The sequence below is a fragment of the Anguilla rostrata genome, chromosome 6, assembly GCF_018555375.3.
Source record: "Anguilla rostrata isolate EN2019 chromosome 6, ASM1855537v3, whole genome shotgun sequence".
In the NCBI taxonomy this organism is placed as follows: domain Eukaryota; kingdom Metazoa; phylum Chordata; class Actinopteri; order Anguilliformes; family Anguillidae; genus Anguilla; species Anguilla rostrata.
In genome coordinates this window covers 15,699,433-15,722,131 of record NC_057938.1, presented here as the reverse complement: position 1 = coordinate 15,722,131, position 22,699 = coordinate 15,699,433, and the positions used below count along the sequence as shown (strand labels likewise).

The window sequence follows — 22,699 nt, the reverse complement described above, 5'->3', positions numbered from 1 at the left end:
TCAAGGACATCTAGAAAACTTGGAAAATGTATGTGTGGCATTCAGGTCCGCCAGAAAGGCAGATTGGTCATGGCTACGCCGGCTGGTGGATAGAGCACATGCATCTGGGCTGCGTTTGCTAATCAGCCCAGGTACTTAAAGGTGTGCTGCTCTCCACAGTTTGGGGCTGAGACCGGGAGCTAACATTAAGAGTGAGTTTCTTTATTTGAGTTGCGTTTAATTTCAGTTTTGTTTCTTTTAACAAGATGGGGGAAAAGTGAACCGCACACTGAAAAATGGGAGGAGCTGGCCAGCTACAAACGGGGAACTGAAAAGTTGCAGCTCAGTTTTGCTTTCTTTTTTCTTTGTTATTTTAGTTTATTGTTTTTGCCTGGAACCTGTGAGGGGGAAGGGTGAAGGGTGAAGATGGAATTTATTTTATTTCATGTTTGTGTGGTTGCGCGCTCTCCCTCTCTCTCCATGCAGCAACCAACGGTGATCTCCCTCCCCGGGGTGTCACACTGGCGTGTGACAGTATGTGTAGGGTACATTTTCCCTTAGAGAAGATATGCATGAATGCACACCACTGGAAGACATTTCTGGAAATGTATTTGATGTGTTCAGTTATTTCCATTCAGAAATAAATGCATTTAAGCTTGTTTCAGGGAGAAAAAGTCTACAGGAGTCACACACTGTTCAATTAAATGTGTCCTTTCACCTAAGTTGACAAACATATGACCATGACCTTGCAATTTTTTTTGTGGCTGAAAAGGTGTGGTACATTATTAAGAATAGTGACAGCAGAAAAAAAAATTTAAACAATGACCTTCGCTCATAGGATCTGTGATAATTCCAATCGACATGTTGGCACATGATCAAATTAAGTCTGCCTGTATTCCTGCGTGCTCTGTTCTGAGCCTCTAAACTTTGAAAAGAGAAAGAAGGAAGTCAAGGAAGAGAAGTTATTTAGCGCTGGCCCTTTGTGCTACATTATTGAGGTTGTACTTTTTCTCCCAGAATGCCAAGACACCTGGTGTTGCTTAAGCAGATTGATGGCACTGGCCATACAGCCTGGGGTTGCTAGGCAGTCCCAGGTGCCTCAGCACGGTGGCGCTCCTTTTTTTCTGGGTGTTGTTTCAGGTGCAGCGGAACAGGGCTGGGAAAGAGGGACTCCCCTCTTTAAGGTCAGAGGGTTGAAGAATGTACTCACGTTCCCCATAGAGGGAAGTTGTTTCACCAAGGGGAGATACCAAGATCGTATGTGCATATACCGTAATTTGTTTGGATTGTAGTTTGGGGGCCATATCTGAAAATGTAAAGGCATAATAAAGATAAAGATGATAAAAAAACGGTACTTACTGATATTGTCTGTGTTATCAGTTTTGCGATTTTCCCATGGGGTTCAGACATATGGTACATCCAAGTGACATTTAAACAGGGACACTGCTAAATATGTTTTATGTGATATGATGAAACAACACAAATCAATCATATTGATTTATGTATGGATTTCTCAAGCCAGACGTCTCTAAAATCCATAAAAGTTGAAATAAAAGAGCTCTACAGGTATCTCATCCTGGGAAATCCCTATTCCTACACAATGAAACTTTGAGCTAACCTTCTGCATCTTTATGGTCTTATGACTGTTTTAACAGTTGGCAAACAGCCTTGTGTGCCTGGGGCTGCTTCTCAAGGTGATTCCTATATATGTTTCAGTTTACATAAGAGCACATCTTTAATTGGTAGGTCAATCCTGAAAAGCTGGATGGAGCCTGCTTATAATTTAAAACCAGTTTAGTTATTGTGCAGAATTTTTTTAAGGAGGCTGATAATGAGGTTACATGTGACTAATGTCTAATACAGTGTTGGAACACTGACCAAATACTACGTGAAAAAGACACTTGACAAAGTTAAAGTAGTCTGCTGACATCCTAAAAAGTGCATGTAGGAAGAATGCAGTAATGAAACTAGTCTAATGTCACCCTATAATTTAAAGCAGTAGCTGTAATTCCAGAATAATGTCATCAGGGATCCTTAACTGAACAAATTATTTTCATTTAATCTTCCATAAATAGTTTTGGCAGAAGGAAAGGGGACATTTTACACCTCTTAAAGATTATCTTCATGCCTCACCCCCATTACAGCTTGTGCAGCTGTACAGTACATAACTATTACACGCAGTTGAGAATTCTTTGCTCCCTGCATTGAGTGCTAACAGTGAAATGAGGAGAAAATCGGATGCAATCAATCAAGCACATTTCTTAGCTAGAGAAAAGAACACACATTACTCAGGAGAATGGCTCTGCTTCTGAGAAGGGGAACTTGAGCACCCTGCTGCCATAGGCTGTTTGTAGTTTTTCAGGATGCACCGTTAACGGGCAATGAGTTTCCATTGTTGAAAGCTTCCTGTTCAAGGTCAATGTAATCCCCTGATAGAACTGCTTAAAGGGCAGGAAACACATGCAGTTTCTTTGCCTTGCAGTCCCACAAAGGAAAAAGGGAAAAAAAAACATAAATCCTGAACTCGACATTCTGCTATTTTTAACGCTCAACCTCGGTGTTAACCATGGTACATGCTATTTTCAGCAAAGTAGGATATTATGTAAGTCAGGCCTATGGAAGCAGACCAGAATTTGCATTATAGCTGTGAGATCTATTGTGCATGTGTTTTGGCTAAATGTGGCTGCTAAATGACTAAATTAAAATAGTAGTTAACATAAAGCTAAAAATAGTGTTTGTCGAATTATAAGACATTGTCCGAGATGAGTGTCACTATAGGGATGAAATGCTGTCTACACTCCACAAATGTTGAGTCATGCAATGATTTGAAAATTCTCTATTCATTTAAATGTTATAAATTGGTATACTTGTTATAATTGTTAGAATTTTAACCACAGAACCTTCCTCCAAGCGGAGCTGTGAACAAAAATCAGCTTAATTAGGGCTTTGGTGTGCTTCACATCAAGCATACAACCAGCCACATCTAGCTACATTTTAAAATGACACTGCAGATGGTTCATGGTGAGCCACACCCAGTGTAGTTAGTAACTCATTTTGTCATTTCATTGAGAGAGCAGTTGGCTGATTGGTGATCAGTCCAAATGCAATCTCTGTGGGCCCCCTTCCTAAAGAAATCTTTTTAGTCCAGTCCTTTTGAGCGTTTCTTACCTCCGGGGATCCTGAGTAGTCAGTTCCACTACCCATAGTGTTAAGGTCTACTCTGCTCTTGTGCATGCAGTTACTCTTGTTATTTGTCTTTTTTTGTTTGTTTGCCATGATGTCCTTGTAAGTCATTATGGGCAATAGGCTCTGCAAAATGGCTGAATTTAATGCAGTTCTGAAGTTCTGATGATTTACCAATGGAAACATATGAATAATGTTAAAGTAACAAAACTTGTTATATTCAGGAAAAGAAAAGCAATGAGGAGGTCCAATTAATCGTGTTCTCATGACTGCTGTATTTTTAACGCTATCAAATTATTAAACTGACTTTAGTGAATTGACCTCGGTTTTTACTTCTTAGTCTTTTACATTCGGCGAGGAAAAGAAATCTAAAGCATGAGACAATTAAAAGAAAGCTTTTGAATGATCTGCCAATGGATAAAGGGCACGGATAAGGTAATATATATATATATATATATATATATATATATATATATATATATATATATATATATATAACAATTTTGTTACACAACCCTCACAACTTCTCAATATGCACATACTTGCCAGTGTGGAATGTGCTCTCAATATAAATATCTCAATTTACATGTAACATCGGTTTGTGCCTTCTGTAGACATTATAATACAGTAAAGGCTGATTAAAAACAAGTTTCTGCTATATTGTAAAGACAAAGGTCTTCATAATGGTTTCCCTTTCTCTCATCAACGAAAATAAACATTCCAGACACATGCGTTCCTGAAATCCCTGTGGCAACATGATGTGTAAACTGAGGAAACTGCAATCAAATGTATCTCAGCCATCTCAATAAAATGTTTTTGTTTTCTACCCATTGCGCAGAAAAGCCAGAAACAGTGTGATACGGCATTTTCACCCCGTGAAATATCTCCATATCCATTTCCAAAAACACAGATCTTTTGCGGTACCTCGTCTTCAACAAAAGAGAGCGCGTATGCAAAAGTAACGCAACTGATTGGTTCGATGGAGTCCGTCAATCTCCTTGCGACATTTTTTCTCCGAACAAAAAAGATCTATTGAGCCCTAGAAGTTTATACGCAAACGGTGTGGACTCCTGATAACTCAACAAGACTTGTGATTTAACGGGTTAAAGGCGCTGGGATTTTACACATCTGTTTGGACCGTGTCTACTTCTTTCATTTTGATACGAAGAAACTATTGAGACGAATAGCCTACATCGCTCCACGATACTGACGTTGTTTTACACAAAACAAAGGAAAATGACTCACTTTAACAAGGGACCAGCCTATGGGTTATCTGCAGAAGTGAAAAGCAAGGTAAGTAGTAACATAGATCCATTAGATTTGTTGTATTCGTTCTTCTGTTTTTTCCCCCTGGCTTTATGTTTTCTTACTCCACTGAACGAGGTTTTATTACATACAAGTATATACCTCGTGGTAAATGCACACTTATCCTGAAACAATTAAACTTTGCATTAGATCACCGATGTATTGTTATTTGAGTAGTCAGTGTGCAAGACTTGACATGATGCTCTGAGTTCTTTGTTTTGTTTTCCGCGAGATGCTCCGTTCCGAAACAGTGGGACACCATAGTTTCCAGCCGTACCTGGTGTGGAATGAACCCCTGAAATGCTGTTTTACTGTGTGGATGGAGTGCTGTTAAGAATTTGCCTTGCTATTTTTAAGTCCCTGAAATGATATGGAATAGCACTAGGCAATGAACTGCCAATTCGGTAGCATTAGTCGTAATATTTGTACGACCACGGGATAATATTCACTCCAGAGAGCAGCCCACATTCGACTAAAGATGTCAAAACAAAACAAAATATTTGGTAATAATTTAGGCTGTGAAAATTATGTTTGTGCAATCTAACTTCTAAAATGTGTATTTCTGCAACACACACGAGCAATAACGACATTTTTCTTACTTCACTCGGGTAAAATTACTTTAGAAAGGTCTCGAAAGTAATTGAACATGTATATAGTCTTTGTATTAAACGTGTTTACGTCGTACAAAGCCCACATTTAACTGTTGACTTTTGATGGTCTTCTGAGCAGACGTGCGATTCCCTTCTTCATGATGTAGAAATTAAGGGATTGGGATTATATGTTTGTTTAATTCCATAATTAGTTTTAATAGTTTTAAAGAGTGTGGATATGTTTCTGTTTATTATCATGCAGCATCTAACTGCATTCATTTGTTTTTAAATGTAAATTCGTCGCGGATATGCGTTCAAAATTGGGTAAATTTAAGGATCCGTGGACATCTCATTGTTGGTCAGGTTGGAGGGAGGAGCCTGCCATGGGCGGTCCGCAACACTCCTCACTTTGATGGAAAATATGCATTAAGACAAGGATGGTGCCCAAAAAATGATCGGGGTTCGGACGAAAAAATGTAAAAATTGTACAATTATCGACAGGCGAACTTTTAGATGTGCTGCTACTGCACGTGAACCTTGACTCTCAGGCAGAAATAATCTCCATTGTCATCGTTTTACAACTGAAGTAACGGATGACGTACGTCAAGCCAATAATAATTCAGGGGACGCAACACTCCAAAAATTGTTTCCATAGGTTAACCACTGCCTAAGTGACAACAGTTAAATTCCCTGACCGTGCGATTCGACCATAAGTCAATCTGCCAACCCACTTTCTGCCGTTAAATCGCTGTTTGACTACTCACAGTGAACGCCAGACCTGCCACGTCTCATTTCTTGGAGCAGGAGCCAGGAGGTTGTTGTTATTGCACGGAAACGGGGAACCCTTTCCAACTTTGCTGTCAGTATAAGTAGTTTGGTTGATTCCAAATGGAATTACTGGACCATGATGTGTTTTTCCAGCAACCCCCCCGGAATAAATACATTCTTTGCTAATTAGTAGAAAAAGTGCTATTTTTGTTTTTCAGTTTAATGGCTATTGAACCTCCAGGCTTATGCAGGCTCTGTAGCAAGTGGACTGTAGGCCTGCAATGAGGGGCAATTTTGTAGCAATGTTTGCAGTAGTTGGGTTTCTGGTCGTGCTACAGAATCGTGCTACAGAATCGTTTTGTAGGTAATTAACTGAATGCAGGGCATTGATAAATTATTTCACAAGCATTCCTGTTCATTTTTCCTTCCCTCATTGGGGAAAAAAGTTTGCTCGTATGTCTGGAGTGAGCTGGATCCTGAAGCATGCCTTACATAATTGAGTGTAGAGGTAAAATATGGATCCATTGTCTGTGGAAAAAGATGAATGGTGCACCGTTTTCCTGCCAACAAGTTATCTGCCTCCATTGCAGACTCCATGACCAGACAGCTTCCAATGTCTCAATCAGCCTGTTCTATTCTTCACTGACACTGCCCCCCCCCAAGTTGTGTGGAGTTCAGTTGTAGTTAACCCCAGATTTCCAGATTTTTTTATATATTATATAATTTATTTCATTTTTTGGAGGGGGTGCTATTCTAGTTAACATGGAAATTAAAATGATTTATTTTATTTTCAAATACAGTACAGCTAAGCTTTGGCAAACATCTATAAACATCAGGGCCAGAAGAAACAGTTTTTCATGTTTTGCTCCTTTTCTGCATCTTTGTAAGGGTTTTCATCCTTTAATTGAACCCAAGGGAGTAAAAAGTCGGTCATTAGACAAAAATAATAACATTTTATTGTTGTTGTTGCTGGTTGCATTTGCAGTTTCCATCATTGATGGCAGCTGATATTTGTTTTTAGGAGACTAACTGATATGCCAGGCCGTAGCCATTTGGAATTTGGAATTGCTCTTGGATGGAGGTTGTACAGTACGCTGTTAATTCTTCTCTTACAGCCAGAGCAGGCCCTAGGGTTTTGGTGAGCCTAAACGTGAATGTTATTGTGGCCCCAAATGGCACTAACATAAATCACACCCACTGCTTAAACTTGAATTGTGTGGCCCCTGGATGGTTGTGGCCCTAAACGACTGAATAGTGTTTATGCCAGCAGCCGACTCTGACTCTGCTTACAGAACCTAGAGAATGCTGTATTTCTCCTGAAGTGAATTATGGGCTGTAGTATGTAGGGATTTTATCTAATAAGAATAGTGAGGCATGATTAGTCTTTCATGAGTGATGAAACCCAAGGGATTGAATGAATACCATGCCTTCTCCCAAGGAGGTGGCCATCCATTGTGCAGCACTGAAGGGTGGCTTTTTCCATTTAGATGAAGGTTCTGGATATGTGTCTCCCTCTCTGCATACTTGGGATCTGCTAGCCCATTGCTTTCGTGGGTAGTGAGTTTAAGCTGCTTTTGTAAAAATCCATTTATCACACTTATCACACTGTACAAAAGCCAATGTAATTTGTCATTAGCTGTTCCCCTTGATCTCATGTGTAGAAGCCCTTCCATCCCATAAAACATAAGTAATTAATTAATTAATTCATTCATTCATTAATTCATTAATTCATTCAGGCTTCTTGTTTTTAAGACTATAACTGGGTTTTAATGCAGCCGTTAAAATGAGGTAAGCAAAACACCCACACACTGCCCGGCTTCCCTTTTACTGCTTTCTGCTTTGAGACATTCTGGTGGTGTGTAACATGTGACAGCTATGCATTCTGGTAGTATGTAGCATCAAGAATAGTTTCAGCAATGTATGGCTATACCTTAACAGAGGTGCACTTGGCCCCTATACAGTGCTGTCCAGCCTGTGTGAAATTCTGATTATATGAGAGAATTATTCGCCTCCCTAATACCCCATGGCGGAATAAACATCTTAAAGCTGGCTTTAATATCTTGGTTGTATATTTGGGTCATTTTTAGCCTTAGACTTCATTGTCGGACAGCGTGAAGATGATCATGTGATGATCAAAGAGAAGGAAGCTGGCATGAACACTTTCATTTTTACAAAGCAAGTATTTTCAATGCTCTTGGCCCACTGTCATAGTATTGCTGGTGTGTAAATATCAGAGATCTTTCCACGCTCCCAATTAGCACACTGTCCAGTTTCCTTTCTTATTTCCTGTAGTTGTGCTGGAGTATTTAGATCCCCTGTTACTTGATAATGGTAATTTAATTATGTGTTCTAGTACTTTCTTTTCTCTTTCTGTCTTTGTAAAGGCAGCATGGGATATCATTTCTCTTCTGACAAGAGCCTCTACACCTTCCCGGAGTGAAATTGGATTAATATTGTCTGTGTCCTTAATTTGTATGTAATTTCCTATGACTTCTTCTATCTGTAGCAAGGTGTTATTTAGTTTTTGTAGTTACATCTCACTAGCTCTATATTTAAAATCAGTGATATTGGGGTGTGGTCTGATAATGTGTTCTGATTAATGAAACATTCTTAAACTCTTGACATCTCATTTTTAAACTTAAAAAAAGTAATCCAATCTTCAATATATATCATAAATTTTAGAGTAGAATGAGACGTCTTTTTCTGCAGGGTGGAGTGTTCTCCCTACATCTACCATCTACCAGTCCTATTTCAGCTGTTACCCTTCTCATAATTTTGCCGGTTTAATTGGAATTATGTTGTTTATTACCCTCTACGTTCAGTTTTAAATCTGTAATTACATTACATTACATTACAGGCATTTAGCAGACGCTCTTATCCAGAGCGACTTACACAACTTTTACATAGCATTTTACATTGTATCCATTTATACAGCTGGATATATACTGAAGCAATTTCGGTTAAGTACCTTGCTCAAGGGTACAACGGCAGTATCCTACCCGGGAATCGAACCTGCGACCTTTCCTTAGGTTCCTTACCCACTGTGCTACACTCCGTCCAGTGTAGCAATTAAATGAAGCTCCCCAGCTACAGCTGTTATTCCTTAAGCTTCAGATGATAGGGAGTAAACAGTTTTATTAATCAGGCCTGGGAGTTGTTCTGGGGGTTATACACATTCAAAAATGTAACTGTCGTATTATCAATTTGCCCCACTACCATGACATACCTCCCATCTTTGTCTGTGATCACTTTTTTTTTTTTTTTTAGCTTGGAGAGCAATTTGAGCCATTGTAAGAATGCAACTCTCCTCTTTGATGATTTATAAGATGCAAATACACTTGTGCAGATGTCAATTTAGTGAGCTTTCTTGTGAGAGCATGACATCACCCCCATCTTTCCTCAACTGTTGCAGTATGTTTTTTCCTCTTAATTTGATTATTTATACCGTTTACATTATATGACATTCTTATTACAGGTTGTATAAAAAATCATTAGTTGTCCATATTTCATGTATCCATTTGCTTTTCTGCTTAGAATCTATTAGGAGATATTTCATGTTTATTTTGTTTTCAGTGTTAAGACTTCCCCTTTCAGGGCCTACCACCATGTAAAAGAAGTGAGAAAGTTAAAATGACAAACCAACAGACAACTTCCAGTTATGGAAATCTCTACACATTTGTCAGAGAGTATAACATTCCATGTAAACTATCTGGAATGTTTGGCCTTTACTAAGGTCTGCCCACCCCCCAGAAAAGATTAAACATATAATCTGCATTATACGTTGCATTGTCAGTGTTTACCAACGAGAAACACCCCTTCCCCCTCCCCTACCCTTCCCCCTTTGTTAGGGGTAAATTAAAACAATATGAATGTATGTGAAGAGCCATTAAAGAACATTTTACATAAGTTGTGTCTTTATAAGTAAAAATGGTAAAGATAGGTTATATGAGAATTAGTGTGAATTTATTTCTTTGAGTTTGGCATCTTATTGGCGCCTGTAGGCTTTGCTATTGTTGGAGTTCACTTGAAAAATCCTGGTCAGAATAAATCCTGGCTCCCTGATACATAATCTCTTTCTTTGCCCATGCTGATTGCAGGACTTTCTGCCTCGTGCCCCACTGTCAGAAAGAAACTATAATAGATCTGGGCGTGGCACCCTCTGTCATGGGCCTATTGGTGAGGGATCAGTGTGCTTTAATAATATTCAGCTCCTCGCTTGGTATTTCCAGCTTCTCTGACAAAAGCGTTTTCACAAACCCCACCATGCCATCTCCTTCACACCTTTCTTTCATCTTATAAATCCATACATTATTCTGTCGAGACTTATTCTTCAGATAGTCAACCTTGCCTACCCAATTCTTTTGTTGACACATCGTGTTAGCACTTGCTGGCTCTGTTTTGGCATTTTTTTCATTCATTCTGAATAGATAATGTTGTTGGTTGTGAAGGTTGTGAAGTCTTCCCATGCTCTTCCATTTCCATACTGATACATTATTCAGTCAGATTTTTTGCACAAAATCAAAAGAGTAGTAGGAATTTTACATAGATTGGTGACTTAAAACTTTTCTTGTTTGCTTGGTGATGCCTTTTAGGAAGGAACTGAGGATATATAATGTTTCATGTCATATGAATTTGAATCGTAAACTTGAATCGAGCGACCGTACAAGTTTGAATAATAGTAAATGACAATTGAAGATAGCAATGAATGCATGACGTCAACAGCTGCTGGAATGTCATTGCAGAAAAGGGGCCAGATACCACAGTATGACAGGTTGGGCAGCGACTTTAAGGACGCGCACAAAGTCTCTGATTGTATTATCAAAAACAAATCTTATATAATCAAAACATTTGAATTAAGAAATAACTTAAAAACAAAATGTTGTGTGGACAGCACAGGGAACGTGGTAATATTTCCTGCATCCAAAGAAAGGCCACTGTTTAAATTGTATTCCGTTTATCATGTGGCCTATGTGTTTAGTTTTTATATGGTGCTTCTTTACAATTTACATGCAATCAGAATTCTTTATGAAAGGCACCCTTTGGTGATATGGACCCATATGGGTTCTTGGTGTCGTTGTGCGCTGTTTGATCCTGTTTGTGATTGCAGGGGAGGGGGGGAGGATTGGGGTGGCTGCCTGTTGTTTACAGGAAGCACAACAGCGGTGTGGCATGGCATGCAGTCGTGAAGCCTCGACCATCTGTGTCCCAGGAGAAGAAAACATGCAGAGGCAGCAGACCAGCACTTAGACCCAGAAACACTGAGAAAGCTTGCATCTCACCACTTCAAAGGGATTAGTTAGAGCAAACGCCAAGCCCAAGTGACAAACTGTCTGCAAGAATGTGGAAACAAAAGTAGCCTGTCAATGTTAACATGACTCACCATTTCCCACCCCCCATTCATTCAAATCTTGTCACTGCAGAATGCAAAATTAAACCTTTTTGGTGAACTTTACAGCTTGGATTACTACAGGCTTTATTATGTACGGTTGCTTTGCTTACTACATGTCAGAGAGGCCACCAATGATATCTGTCTATGATGTTGCAATACATGACTAGTTTGAGTACTTTCATCCCATGTGCACTGCAATGGACAGTCTCCAATTTACTTAAGCCATTGAATTAATTTACTGTGAGTTAATAGCTTCCCTGCTGATTCAAATTTTCATTATCTATTTCAGGTACAGAGCAACAAAGTAAATCTCACCCAGTAGGTTAATGTGCTTAATGGCTACTGCAAGAGTCTGATACTAAGTGAAATGTTTGTGAATATGAGAAAGGGCCCATTGCAGGAACCTATTAGTTCCTTTGGTTGCTTTCATGGTTCACACTTGTAATGTTTGAAAGCTGTGGAATGAACAATTGTGGCAGAAGCCACCTCGATGAATGTTGATGTTCCCTTAATGGTGGAGGCACTGGTATTTTTGTGCTTCTTTGTGAGGTTTCCTGCAGGGAATGACCTTTTCTATCCCTCAGCTGAATCACTACATAACATTCTCTCTTGTCTGCACTCTGTCATGGGAACATTCCACACAGTGAAGGGGAATGATGCTTTATGAACCCTATAAAAGATTCTGATTGGTCCATATCAGAAGCTCAGATCAGTCATTGACAAAAGCACAATGGCCCTGTCCCTCTTTTGGCCTTGTGATGATGCGCTTCCATCAATGGAGGCAAGTGGCAGTTAGAGCTAAAATTTCTGAAATGCGCTGATGCAGACATTTTCATGGATTGGATCAGCCATGAATTCATCCAGGATGTTATCCTGGATTGGATTAGGCTTTCACTTATTCCACCACCTGGAAATGTGCGTGTTTTCACAATCCCCCTACTGCCAAAAATGTGCAGGAAACTGGATTTTCCAAAAGCCGTTACTGTTAAAGAGTTCAAGGATTCAGATCATGGCTGTTGGTGGATTCACAAGGTTTCAAGGCCGATTCTGAACTGTCATTATTTGACTATTTCAGTTTTATCAGTGGTAATAACTTCTGTAGTTTGCGTGTTATACTAAATGGAATTCCCAGGAAGGATATAAATAGACAGGACTGCCCAATTATTTTCCCTATAGCTTGACTGGGAATTCTTCCTGTATGTTGGCTTCATAATTAATTTTATCATTGTCTGATTTTAATATCTGTTAAAAGGTAGGATAGGACTTAAATATTGTTTAACACTAAATGTATTAAACTTATGTCATTTTTAGATGTTGCCATTTATAACACATTCATAATCTTGTTTGGATGCTTGTTTCTTCTTGCTGGAATATCCTTTCTGTGAGTTTCCAAAATAAACTGAGCTTTCAGCATTGAGACACACGTGTTTACTGTGGCTTGTGCAAACATGTCCAGCCCATAACCACATAATATAGGCAATCATCTCCCATTATGTGGTCTGTTGAACAATGCTGTGGAAGTGGTAGGTTAATTATTCATTTGTATCAGCTGGGCTGATTGTGGAATCCTTAGTCAAGATTAGAAGTCATGTTTTATTTAAACAGAAACTGTGTGTGGGGGGTTTCATTGTTTCACATTTTTTTGCGGTAGCCATCAACTGTTCCTTCAGTGATAATTAAATTGGAAGAAGCCTCCCTCAGCTCAGTGGTTTAATATTGAACACCTTTATCCAATACCCTCTGCAGGTTGCTGGGAAGTTGCCATTTAACACTAAAACAGTGGAAGTAGGTCTACATCGTAATATAATTATAGATATATAGAAGAATTAAATTGTATTTAGTATTATTTAAATATATGCTTTAAATATGACACATTCAAATTAAAATTAATTTTTAATATGTCATTTATGAAATATGAATCTAAGCAATGTAGTTTTAAATGAAAAAAGTATTTTCTTTGTCTTGCCAAGGACCAACTGCATCTCCTTTATGGATTTCCAGATTTTGCAGGAAACCAGTTTGGGAACTCTTGGTGTACAAAATGGTGGTTCTTGCTGACCTGTCTAGTTGTCCACTTTGTTCTGTGCAGTAATTGGGTATTATTTAGCATGGGTGGGGACCAAGTGCAGACTGTGGCGTCGAAGCCATGGATTCCACATTTATTTACGGGTTTGTTGACTTACTGATTTTGTTGGCTTTCTCCAGAGCTGAGCTCATTTATTCTTTCAAACAGAAGCGAGTCTCAGCTTTCTTTTGACTCGCAAATAATTTATGGGTAAAGCTGGAAGGACTGGGTTGTTCTGTCCTCGGAAGTATGCGGGCCTGATTAAGAAGGTGTTGCCTTTGCCATTCTACACCCAGCTAGTGAGCACTGGAAGCCATGTCTGTCACTGAAAAGCCATTGATTTTCTCTCAGATTCTGAAGGTTGCCATGATGGAAAGCAAAACACAGATCCCGTCATTAACCTTTTTTCATTTTGCCCTCTTGACCTTCCTGGCGCAGGCACTGAGTCCGTTCCGGGATATAGAGGCTCTTTTGCCCTTTTTAAAGATCGGAGGGGGTTATGAGAGAATAGTCCTTTCTTTCTGACCGCTCGTGTGGAGTTATAAAGAGAGGATTGTTCATTGGTTGGCAAGCTTTTTTCCACCCCTTTTCAAATTGACAGTTTTCACATTGCTGTCTGTCTAAGTGTGGGGCATGGTGAACTGGAGAAAATGATAAAAATATTACTTTTGTGTTGAAAGAGAAAGGAGTCTACGGATTTATGGTTCTTTACCCTTTTATTTGTCTTGCATGGGATATTGAAAAGCTCCCATTGGAGGTGGCCTAATCCTGGGCATTGTGCACATAAAATGAAGCCTCCTTCCTCTTGTTTGTTTACGCAGTTGCCATGTGGCATTGGTGTAAACAGCCGCACGCTGATGAGCAAGCGCAAGCCCTCTGTTGATGTGTAAAATCCCCCAAAAAGGCTAACATTGTGTGGGACTCAGAGGTTAATAAAGGCCAGATGTTTGCACTCTTCTGCAGCATCCATCCCTACAGTCTTGAAGTACAGTTTAAGTTGCCATTTTAAGTTCACTGTAAAAACACCAGGGTGCAGGAAGTATGAAACGTGTTGTTTTTTTAATGTATAGTGAGAAGACATTGCATTTCATGCTTGCTATGCCATGACATGCCCTTAAATCTTTCTGTATCTTGTGTGGTTCTGCTGAGCTTTTAAAAACCCATCTTAAACATTACCAAGGCAGTAGAGATGTATATAATGAATAATTTGGTAATTGGATGGTATTCAGATTTTTTTTGTTTGTTTGTTTGTTTGTGTAGAGGTGGCTTTTTACCAAGCAAGCAATGACAGTGGGGTAAACTTCAGAGCAATGTTAATCAAATGTTATTAAACTTGGACTGTTGCCGCAAGAAACTTCTAAATGTCTTTGGCAATCATATAGCAGAGCCTGTCTATAATTGCCTTTGAATATTGGGGGTCACATCCCCTCCTCTGTACAAACTATGTGAGACTCACACATAGAGGACCCAGATCATGCTCACAGGCCTGGGCCTGAAATTGAATGAATTACAATGGCGGTCATGCTGGGTTTGCAGCGTCTTTGACAGTATAACATACTATGTTCAGTATAACAGAACAGCTATACTTTAACATACTGGTCCCCAAACTTGGTCCCACTGTGTAGATTTTTTGTTTTTGTGTCTTGATTAGTCATGATTGTTGAAAACGTGTTTAAGTTATACTACAATTTACCTTTAATTTATTACTTAACTGAATGCAGTACTGGCTTGGTTTGTTGTCATTTGGCTTGTCTTTGAATTCATTTTTCACCAGTGGTTTAGTTTAAGTGCCCAGATGTTCATTCCTTCAGTAGTTAGGACCCAACTGATTTTGAATGCTTGTGTGTAATTACATCAATTAACATGAACAGTAACCTTATTCTACAGAAATAATGACTCATGTTGCACATTACAGTGGATGAGGGCATTGGATCTGATTAAATGTCCAAGATAAGAATAGGGAACATTTATTCTTCTTTGTTTTGTAGCAATTTATCACGTAATGTGGCTTCATGGCATTAAAAGTGCTTATTACCATCTTGTCTAAATTCCAAGGTTGCAATAATGGTTGGAATGAAAACCGTTACGCACAGTCTGTCTTCAGTGTCAAATTTGAGAACTATTGCTTTAAGCTATTTAACATCCAGGAACTGTAGAATTGTGCTTTGGTTGTCTGGACTGAGTTGAGTGGTTGTGGGTTTGAATCCCTGACATGAAGGCACTATTTTTTTCTTGTCTGTGTACTCCACAATTTTAGATTTGTAATCAATTCACATATGGTTAAAGTGCACATTCTCAGCATGTATTTACTTGTATTTTATATGTGCTTTGATTTCACCATGTAGAAATGACAGCACTTTTTATACATAGCCCCCTATTTCAGAGCACCATAATGTTTGGGACATGTCAGTGTTATGAAAATAGTCCTGTTTAGTACTTTGTCGCATAGTCTTTGCTTGATGCTTGGCCAGGCCTGTACTGCAGACTTCTTCAGCTCAGCTTCTGCATGTTTCAGGGGCTGGTTACCTTAAGTTTTCTCTTCAACACATGTTCAATTGGATTCAGATCGTATGAATAACTCGGCCAGTCAAGAATGTTCCTGTTTTTTGACTTTGAAACTTTAGCAGATAAAATGTTTGTGTACACTTCATAATTAATTCTGCTGCTGCTGTCAGCAGTTACATCATCAATGAATACAAGTGAAGACAAGTACCTGTGACAGCCGTGTATACCCAAACCATAACAACCCCCACCACCATCTTTCAACTGTAACCTGACCATCCTGTTTTTGTGCCTAACAAGTAGTTTGCATCTTGCAGTGTAGCCTCTGTAGTTCTGTTTGTAAAGTCTTCTGCAGAAAGTAGTCACTGACACATCCGTGTCTGCGTCCTGAAGAGTGTTTCTGGTCTGTCGGACTGGGGTTTTGGGGTTTTTCTTCATTATGGTGAAGCTGTAGAGGTCTTCCTTGGCCTATCGGGACCTTTGCAATTACTGAGCTCATCAGTGCTCTCTTTCTTCTTAATGATGTTCCAAACAGTAGATTTTGGTAAGCCTAAAGTTTGGCTTATGTCTCTGACTGTTTCTTTTGTATTTCTCAGCCTCACAATGGCTTCTTTGACTTTCACTGGCACAACTCTGGTCCTTATGTTGACAGTTGCCAATAACAGACTCCAAAGGCAATCAGAAGCCTAGAATAGATATTGAAAGCTGTCTTATACCTGTACTGAGGAAGCACAACTGACTAATCAGAAACACATCTGAATCCATTTGTCCCAAACATTATTGTGCCCTGAAATGTGGGGGGTGGGGGGGGGGGGGCAATTATTAGTAACCATCCTTTTTGTCAGATTGGAACTTGAAATAAATATGAAAGCACCTGGCCTATATTATAATAGACACCACAGTACATACTAATCTAAAGAACACTTAAGTTCTAGAACCTACCAAAGAACATTTATGATATTTATTTATGTTTTCTATGTCCAACTAAACACTTTCTCTTATCTAAAACTCAGTAAATGTTTGAAGGGATCTTTGAGTGCAAAACCGGAATTCCATTAAACTGCATTGCGGTTCACCCTAAACTTTGAATAATACATTTACCTTTGTGATTTTTATGTTGCCATCACAATATTATGAGTTTGGCAGTTGCTGAAAAGATTTTGTATAGTGTATGTATGGAAAAAGAACAAAAATTTGCTCTCAAATTTATAATCCAGAACAGAGGGCTAACTCATGTTTCTCCTCCAGACTGTGACAAAACAGTCAGTGTGAAAGCCAATATCATCCTCCATTTCCTGTCCTCGGGAGTGTTGATTTATCAATGATTAAATCCCCCCGTGAGTCAGCAACCTACATGTGAAGCGATGATCTGTATTCAGCGTTGTTTACTTAATGGGGCATCACTGAAACACAACCTGGGAACTAGAGAAGCTGAGCACCCTTAATTGAAGTCTGACTGTGCAGACTTTGTTCAGCACCCCTTAATTCACACCACATGAAATGGATTTGATCCCCAGCTTTACACGAGTGCCCGTGATTTCATGAGAATGGGGGAAAAGCAGCTGAATAGTCCTCCATGACAGTAACAGAATAGCGCTGCTCCATGTTTCCTGACTCATTGTATGCATTCATATCCTATGGACAACAGGTCTGTTTAACAAAATGCAATATAGTGGCTTACTTTAAAGAAACAAATAAGTAACAATACAAAGGGTTATGGGTTAACTATGGTGCATGGTTCTAGCAACCTAGTTTGTGCTCAGAATTAAATTTTGTAAATGGGGGAAATGGCCATATGAAAGGACAATGTAGCACACTGTAGTGGTAATGTTGTTACATAGCTGCTTCTTTTGCAGCCCCTGTTGAATGCCTCTGGCCATCAATACAGGACATTGCACTCTGAGGCTCACTGTGTTCCAAGACCTTGTTCGGTGCCAGATCCTGATCTTAATCAGACCCTCTAATTTCTATGTGGTGAATGCAGTAATTTTCTTACTGACTAGGTAAGAATGCAGTGACTACTTCTCAGGTGACATCTTGTGGTTGTTAGAACTGTTTTGGTTGTTGTTTGATTAAAGCATGTTGGGACACCTCGAATAGCTCTATGGAAAAAAAGAAAAATAATAGTGACAAACTTCTAATCACATGGTACTTCCAACCAGACCCTTTGCCTGAATTTAGCTTTGAAATTTTTGTGCTGCCTATACAAAGTTTTAGATGAATGTTCATAAATAAATTCAGTTATTCAATATAACTTGTATGTGAATTAGTAATAGTAGGTAGTGATAAGATTCTTCAGTGGAGGTTGCCTTATAAGGAGTTATCAGACGTGACTGTGTTTGTCCTGTCTTCAGATTGCGCAGAAATATGATGTGCAGAAGGAGGAGGAGCTACGCGTCTGGATTGAGGAAGTGACGGGCATGCCCATTGGAGAGAACTTCCAGAAGGGCCTAAAGGATGGTGTCATCCTCTGCGAGTGAGTGTGTGTGCGTCTGTGTGTGAACGCATAAGTGTCTTCCGTCCTCTTGAGTCTTTGTATGTCCTCTACAGTCAACCCCCACACAGTGTGGTACAATTTGTAGTGTGTAATTGTACACATGCATGCTTGGCACAGCAAACATCAAATGCAGATAATATGGAGGGAAATAAGTGGAGAGGCTGTTAACTTGATAGTGTTAACTTGCCTCGTATCAATACCATATTAGCCGATGCTCCTGAATACGCTAACATGTCGTGAGACCATTTTGACCTAAAACCCAAATGAATTTTAATATTAACTAGGTAAAGTAATGGCGAATCTAGCATAAAGCTAATGTTAGTTTGTATTCTAACCTTGTTGAGAGGGACAAAAAAAAAAAGACACACTTCCTGACCAAACCATTTTAAAAAGCAAAATTGAGTTATGGCAATTTTTATAAATAATGCAATGCGCTAATTGCATAATGAAAAGGAACTATTTTTTCCTTATAGAATCATTGTTTTCATGGAATCACAGAATTAACGACCAAAGGCTTTTTTTTAACAACAGTCAAAATAGAACTATCAACCAGAGTTTTGCTTGCCAATACTAAAACAATTATATAAATATTTCAATTTCAGCTGATTAAGTTGCTAAAAATCAGTAACAGTAAATGTATTTTTGGCAACTGTTGTATAAAGTAATTCGCCTTGTAATAAATGGGATAATCCGCTCCGAGCTGGTCAGCTATTGGGGAATGATGACCTTTGTGGAGGAAACTTTTAGGAATTATTCCCTGATAGCTGACCGCCTCTGAGGGGATTATCCCATACGTAATATATTGATCAACAGGCTAAATTGAACCAGCATGTATAGCCACTAGTTCTGCAACTGTAGTGAATGGCATACAACAGGAGTGCAGTGTGTGCTTGTTCATTTCTATTACCATATAACACATTGCACATTACATCTATTGCTATAAAGCATATTAATGCTTTTAATTGCATTCTTCAAGAGGTGAATTTGTAATTAATGCTGTGATACTACTAATTTTAATAAATAATTTCTTCTCAGATTGATTAATAAACTACAGCCAGGCTCCATAAAGAAGATAAACCATTCAAAGCTAAACTGGCACAAGGTAAGTTCTTCTGGATGTTCTCAATGATTGTAACCAGCAAAATATGAATGCCTTTAACAGTCGCTGCTGGCTGACCAATACAGTAGACTACAGAGAGAATGCTCCCCTCTAAAACAACAGTAGTCCTGCCACTTTGTCCAAACCTCCTATGAGTAAATGTCAATGTGTCTATTAAGGGTTGACCACTTTTTTCTAAATGGCGCATGCGTTTTTTGTCCCGCATCCTGGGAGCAACCCTTGAGCATCTTTCTTTCTCTCTCTGACCTTCTCGCTCAGTTGGAGAACCTTGGGAATTTCATCAAAGCAATTCTGGCATATGGCCTGAAGCCCAATGACATCTTTGAAGCTAACGACCTCTTTGAAAGTGGGAACTTGACTCAGGTCCAGACCACACTCCTCGCCCTGGCAAGCATGGTAGGTTCCCAGCTTCTCACTGAACGCCAGAGCTTTCGCTTCATGAGAGAATTACGTAACATGTTCCCGCCTACGTTTGATTAATGGCTTTGAAGCTGAGCATGGGTAGGGGGAGGTCAGCTGGGCCTTTGTATGTGGGAACTGCTGGAGGTTTTCGTTGCTAGGCTTTGATCATGTTGTTGTTGTGACCTTCAGGGGAAGACCAAAGGTATGGACACTAAGATCGACATTGGCGTGAAGTACGCAGACAAGCAGGCACGACATTTTAATGAAGATAAGATGAAGGCTGGCCAGTGTGTCATCGGACTACAGGTGAGAAACTGCCACGACACAGATTTTATGCAGTTATAGGTCGTGCTCTCTAATACTGATAAGTATAGAGATTGCAATATTTTTCCCTCAGAAAGATTATTTTTCTTCATTTGCATGTAACTGTAAAAGTTCTTATCGCTGCATGTTTGGCAAAAAGCCAAACGCATACAGTTTTAGGCGAGATGCTTTTCACTATTAGGATGATTAGTTGATACATTACATGATGCATTAGTTTTGCAGATAGACATTTTGCTATATAGTTGTTATAGCGAGGACTAAGCTGAAAGTAGTCTAGTTTGAGCATAATGATTTTATTAAAATGTTATCCAAGTGTTTTGGATTAACATACTGAGAAAATGCATGCTTTCTGTCATAAGACCAGAAATTTCTCTCTCCCCTTGATGAACAGATGGGGACTAACAAGTGTGCTAGCCAGGCTGGGATGACTGCTTACGGGACACGCAGACACCTTTATGACCCAAAAACACAGACTGAAAAACCCTTTGACCAGACCACCATCAGCCTGCAGATGGGGACCAATAAAGGAGCCAGCCAGGTAGACTGAATAACAGCCATATTTCACCCAGCCATCCACCAAGTTTTAATTTCAATTCACGGAGATATTAAGCTAGTAAGAGTATTAAGTTAAATGGTAACATGACAAATAATTTATTGCGCACTTCAAGACTATAATGTGTATGAATCATGGTGTTCAGAAAATATATATCTGGTGAGCCAGTGCAATTATAGAGTCAGATAACTAAAAATCACAAGGGTATATATCTTTAAATGTGTGGGGAGCTAAAACTACTGAATGCAAATTAATTTTAGAAAGTCACATGATTTCAAATACCACCCATTTAAATACATCAGCGGCCTACAGTCTTTTCCCAGAAGGGCCAGTGTGGCTGAAGACTTTTGTTCTTTGTTAATTAATCATAGCCTTAAATGATGACCATATGTTGCTTAAGTAATTTTAATGCAAGGCTAGAATAAAAGTCTGTACCCAAACCAGACCTTCTCAGATCAGGCTAACAGAATTGCCTGAGGTTATTTTTAATGGAGCGCAGTAGTGTGCGACGAGACGGCCAGTAGATGTCATGTGGGAGAATCGCTGATTGCATCCCTTTCCATCTGTAGGCTGGCATGGCAGCCCCAGGCACGCGGAGGGATATCTTTGACCAGAAGGCAGCGCTCCAGTCGGCAGACTCCTCCACCATTTCTCTCCAGATGGGCACAAACAAGGTGGCCTCCCAGAAGGGCATGAGCGTCTACGGGCTGGGCCGGCAGGTGTACGACCCCAAATACTGCGCCACAGCTGCGGACCCCGTCATCCACGCCAACGGCAGCCAGGGAACTGGCACCAACGGCTCGGAGATCAGCGACAGTGACTATCACGCCGAGTACCCTGAGGAGTACCAGGGAGACTACCATGACGAATACAGCGGCCATTACAACGACCCGGCCATCGACTATTAGGCAATACCTGCAACCACGACGTAGTCAGCAGTGTTAAACATGTATGTTCATTTTTTAATCATTTTTTAAAAATTGGTAGGGCAGAGCCTTTTGCTATTCCTCCAACCCTTCCTTTTTGTAATTGATACCTCAGAGAAAATATTTTCCGGTTTCTTTATGGGGTTTCTCTTAAACAGCAGTATTTTTTCAATCACTTGTAATATAATATGCTATTCTTAGAATCTGTGTCTTCAGTTGAAGAATGCTCCCTCTTCATCCATTCAAAACCTTTTTGCGAAGTAGAATACAGCAAAATGCTGGCTGCCCGTTTCAGAGACTGCTAAATGTTGTTCTCATACTCAATCCAAGATTTTTGCATTTTGTTCGGACTTCTCCATTGTTAAAGGAAGGGATGCTGAAGTACACTGGTCCCAGCTCACACCTGTGACTGTCTAATATTCTCTTTGTCCCACCACCTTTAACTATCTACATTTTTATTAATGGTTTAATTTTTTTAAATGATCAACCGGAACCACATTTATGGCTAAGAGAGGTAATGGGAGGGAAATCTATATTTGGCTTTCTCTTTTGTCCTTGCTTTGATTTGAAAGCACTGAAATGTTGCTGTTTTCTGAGATGTGTGTAAATGTGTTCTTTATATTCTATTTTGTTATGACCAGCCTCCTTTATTAGTTTGTTCGACTGCTTTTGTTGCATCAGTTTATTGTGCCATCACATTCCCCGTTCTCTAGTCACCCTTGTATTTTAGAATTTCCCCTCCCTTGTATTTATTTCCATGGCTCAATATACACCCCACAGTTGTATGTTTTTTTGTATAAATACATTTTATGTTGTATAAAGACCATTTCTTTGTCTCATGTTTTTCAGTTGGTAAATACAATTACATCACATTATATTTATGTTCTCAATGTTTTTTGGCCCGTTAGCTGTAAATGTCCTCCTTTCAGTGAAAATGACATGAACCAAAAGTTCATAAATAATTGTACAGAGTTGTAACAAGAAGGAACATTAAACTTTAGATCAATCAAATTAGATTAATTGTAGCATTGAACTGCTGGCTTATGAAAAGACCTGTAATAATAATAATAATAATAATAATAACAAACTGCATTTA

The 22,699-nt window shown here is 39.3% G+C and overlaps 1 protein-coding gene across 1 annotated transcript; it reads left to right on the top strand.

Annotated features, from left to right (window-relative positions):
• The first annotated feature begins 4,064 nt into the window (after positions 1–4,064).
• LOC135256654 (calponin-3-like) lies at positions 4,065–22,426 on the top strand. Its single transcript, XM_064338620.1, has 7 exons — positions 4,065–4,455; positions 18,136–18,257; positions 19,314–19,380; positions 19,657–19,794; positions 19,990–20,106; positions 20,516–20,662; positions 21,247–22,426. The coding sequence occupies exons 1-7, from the start codon at positions 4,399–4,401 to the stop codon at positions 21,583–21,585; spliced, it is 987 nt and encodes a 328-aa protein (XP_064194690.1). The 5' UTR covers positions 4,065–4,398; the 3' UTR covers positions 21,586–22,426.
• Positions 22,427–22,699: the final 273 nt, after the last annotated feature.